At 52.3% G+C, this 3,895-nt stretch overlaps 1 protein-coding gene across 1 annotated transcript; it reads left to right on the top strand.

Annotated features, from left to right (window-relative positions):
* Positions 1-306: 306 nt before the first annotated feature.
* Positions 307-3,478, top strand: LOC126509419 (odorant-binding protein 2a-like). The gene is made up of 5 exons (XM_050155327.1): positions 307-844; positions 1,306-1,439; positions 1,676-1,746; positions 2,202-2,312; positions 2,838-3,478. Exons 1-5 carry the CDS (start codon positions 758-760, stop codon positions 2,897-2,899), a joined length of 465 nt encoding a protein of 154 aa, XP_050011284.1. The 5' UTR covers positions 307-757; the 3' UTR covers positions 2,900-3,478.
* Positions 3,479-3,895: the final 417 nt, after the last annotated feature.

The raw sequence follows: 3,895 nt of genomic DNA, 5'->3' as shown, positions 1-3,895 counted from the left end.
CATGTGAACTATGGAAATGAAACTTTTTTTGCTGGTTGAGGAGATGGCATTGCCCGGGCAGTGAAAAAGACCAGGACATCGGAGAGTAAGGAGTGCCCTGCAAAGCCCACAGCTGGGTCAGGGTCATGGTGTGGCCTAGTGTGGCAGGGGGTCTGCCCTGATGATGTTCAAACTGACAAGAGTCAGGAGTCTGTGGGGCCACTTACAGGAAGGTCCAGCTGGGGTATCCATGCACAAAAATGACAATGAAGTGGGCTCCCTCTTGGGCAGCGGCCAGGCCACCTGGGTACTAGTAATAGTCTCTGGTGGTGTAGCTCAGCCCATTCTCCGCACAGGAGGTCAGAATCCAGGTCTCAGTGGACACAGTTCAGGGCAGCCATGGCAGATGGGGGAAAGTAAGGGAAGCCTGGCCTTTCCTCCTTTCCCAGTGAGAAACCTCCCTGCCGCTGAGTCACTTGTCTTTCCAGGGTCCTTTGTGAACACAAGTCTTGGTGGCACAGACATTGCACGCCATTGTGTGTCTTTCCTCGTCTGTTGGTGACATTGAGTTCATTGTCATCAGATCCCAACAACAACAACCTTCCACCTCCATGATGGATGTGGATTTGGCCATGAGAGAAGGACGGGAGAGACGTGGTCAGTGCCAAGTGGGCACACATCCCTGGCCACGGGGGATATAAAAGTCACCATGTGAGCAGCCAGAGCAGACCTTCCTCAGGTGACCTGCCTTGTGTGAGAGCCCAGCTAGCGACTGAAGATGAAGAGCCTGCTCTTGTCCTTCACACTTCTGGGGCTGGTGTCTGTCCTGAAGGCCCAAGAAGTACCATCAGATGACCAGGAGGATGTGAGGAGGGGAACCTCACTGGGGAGGGGTGGGGCCTTGTAGGTTGAATTTGACCTTGCACTGAGCAGTCAGAACTGGGCTTTCATTATTCTAACAGAAGATGGGCAGCCTCCTGAAGATAGGGGTTTAGAACAGAAAGCAGATTTTGTAAGGGGTCCTTGTTCACATGATACCCAGAGCTCGAAGGACTTGTGGACAAGGGCATTAATCCAGTGCTGAGGTGTAGGCCTCAAGATTTTAGATACCTGGATGGGGAGCACTCACATTCTATCATCATGGGATTGGGTAGTCTAAAGCTCTGGTATCTGTTTTCTGACCAAAGGTCCTGGGATACAGGGTTAGCCCTTCTCAGTGGCAGCAGCCTGGGCTCTGAGTGTCTACTCAGGTGCTAGCCCATATTCTAGAGCCTGGGATAGAAAGAGGGCCATGATTGGGCATGTTCAAAGCTTTGTCTCCTGCAGTACTCTGGGACCTGGTATCCAAAGGCCATGATACACAATGGCAGCCTATCCAGTCACAGCATACCCTTGAAGGTTTTCCCTGTGAAGGTAACAGCCCTGGAAGGAGGAGACATGGAGTCCGACGTTATATTCTGGTACGTGTACCCAGCTTTGGACCTCCTTAGTTGTCTGTTTTTCCCTTGCTATCCTGGCTATATGTTGAGTTTGGGAAAATAAAAATCTCCACCTTTGAGGGACACAGTCCCAAGCAGTTTCCAAAAGCAGGAACATGGAATTTAGGAGATCACCTAACCAGAGCTGAGTCACCAAAAGAGCTGAGAGTCTCCGCTCTGCTGCTGAGAGCAGGCTGACTGTGGACTTGTGTTTACAGGAAGAATGGTCAGTGTCATGAGGTTAAAATCCTGATGAAGAAAACTGATGAGCCTGGCAAATTCACCTCCTGTGAGTCCCTGTGTCTAAGGATGTCCTTAACCGGCAGCCCTTGGATAGATGGGTCCTTGCCTAGTCCAGCTTGTAGAACCGACCATCCACTCACTTTCCACGTACCAGAGAGAGGTTGTTGTGTAGTCAACCCTAGCATCTGACTGTGTCTTGGTCTCCTGCCTAGATCTCAGCTCTTGACCCATGAGAAAACCATGCTAAAGAGTGGAGAACCAAGCAGGGAGATGGATGCTCAGGCCTGGGTCCAACCTCAGCCCCCGTCTCTGAACATCTTAGTTGACCTTGACATCTTCCAAGAAATGACTCCTGTCTAACTATGTAGAGGATAAAAAGGCCAGGGCTAGACTAGACAGGTCTCCTTGGTGACCACCGAAGTGTTCCAAGGTGTTCCCTCACATGGTCTGCAATGGTGCCTCAAGGATAAGAGACTAAGAGTTTTTTCTGTTCACCTGCAGTTGACGACAAGAGGTTCATCTATATCACAGCGCTGCCGGTGAAGGACCACTACGTCATGTACTGTGAAGGCCATTACCACGGGAAGTTCTTTCGCATGGGAAAGCTCATCGGTGAGGTGCCATGGAGGCCCTAAGTCCTGTGTCTGGTCTCTGCTTCCACCAGCATGCCTGGCACTGGGGACTGAGAAGCCTTTTGGTTCTGTGCCCAGATTACTACCCAGGAAATGGGTGAGAGGGAGCATGGGGATTTTGTGGCCTTTGGAGACCTGAGCACTCAGGAACAGTCTCCATCCCTGGAGCCAGCAAATGCCACTTCCAGGGATCTCAGTCAAGGGTCAGGTCAAAGGAAGTGTCTTGACAGAGGCTTTAATGGAGGGTAGGGATCCTACAGGGTCAGGGGACAGCCTCATGCCCCTGAGATTCAGGGCTCTTACAGGTCTGTGGAGTATCCTGTAAATCTGCAGAGGTTCTCCCTAAAGCCAAAGGGTCCCTCACTTCTGGTTGTCCACACCCAGTTCGTTGTTAACCACCAGGCTCCTCTCTCCACCTTTGTGTAGGTTAAGGCTCCCGTCCCTGTGTCTTTGGCTCTCTGCAGAGCTGAGCCCCACCCCTTAAGCCTGCCCCACCTCCACACAGGGAGAAACCCTGAGGAAAACCCAGAGGCCATGGAAGAATTTAAGAAATTTGTACTGCGTTAGGGACTCAAGGAGGAAAACATCATTGTACGAGAGTTAAATGGTGGGAACAGGACTGTCCATGCCTCTCTCTGTGTCCCCGGTGTCACTGCTACCCGTGTGTGGCCACAAACCATGTCTGTCTCTGTGCTTCTGTGTCCTCTCTGTGCCGGGTCTTATTGTCCCTTTCGTGTTGTTTGCTGTCTGTCCTTGTTCCCTGTGTCTCTGTGGCATCTCCAGCATTTCCTCAGGGTCATGCTTAACTCAGTGTCACAATGTCACAATCTGAGCTCTGTCCCTTGGTGTCCCCATGCACCTCCAAGTCTCCTGTGCTCTGTCCGCTCTCTCCATTGCTCTCTCTGTTTCCCTGGTTTCTGCACTGTACCTTCAAGGTCCTGTCACCTCTCCCAGGGTTGCCAGGCCCTGCCTCAGGTTTTGCCTGGGGGAGGGTCTGAGCCTCAGATGTGATGCGGTCCTCTACAGGGCCCTTCTCACTCCTGGTCTTCTTTTGGTTTCTACAGAGCACTGTGTGCCTGAAAGCAACTAGGGTAAGTCTCCCCCCACCCCACCGTGTCCCACCTCTAGGAATGTGGAGAAGCCTAGAATGTGGGGCTCAGGAAGCCCTTGTCCTCATCCCATCCCCACAGACAGGTGCTGTCACCAGGGAGGTGGCCCTGAGTGTAGTTTCCAGACAGCTAGGAAGTCCTTCCTGTTTGTCGTGATCTCTCCTAGTCCCTGGTCTCTGCCTTGCCCTGTTCTTCCCATTCTCTCCAGGGAGGCAGAGACCTGGGTGATCATGGGAGTAGTGAGGGATCTCTTCAAGGACTCCAGCTCCTAGCAGGGACCACATAGAAATGTGGGGAAAGAGATTTCTGTTCCATATGTGCCCTGGGCCATCCCTGTCCATGACTCCCTGACTGTCGCTCCTACAGAATGGGGGACTTATCTCTCTTTTCTCTGTCACAGCAGCTACCCAGGTCTGCACCTGCTGAGCAAGCCTTGCTGCCCAAACCTGACTGG

The sequence above is a fragment of the Alexandromys fortis genome, unplaced genomic scaffold (assembly GCF_014885135.2).
Source record: "Alexandromys fortis isolate MF-2015 unplaced genomic scaffold, M_Fortis_MF-2015_v1.1 scaffold_72, whole genome shotgun sequence".
NCBI classification, from domain to species: Eukaryota; Metazoa; Chordata; class Mammalia; order Rodentia; family Cricetidae; genus Alexandromys; species Alexandromys fortis.
Note: the sequence above shows the minus strand (reverse complement) of the source record. Positions and strands in the feature narration are given on the sequence as shown.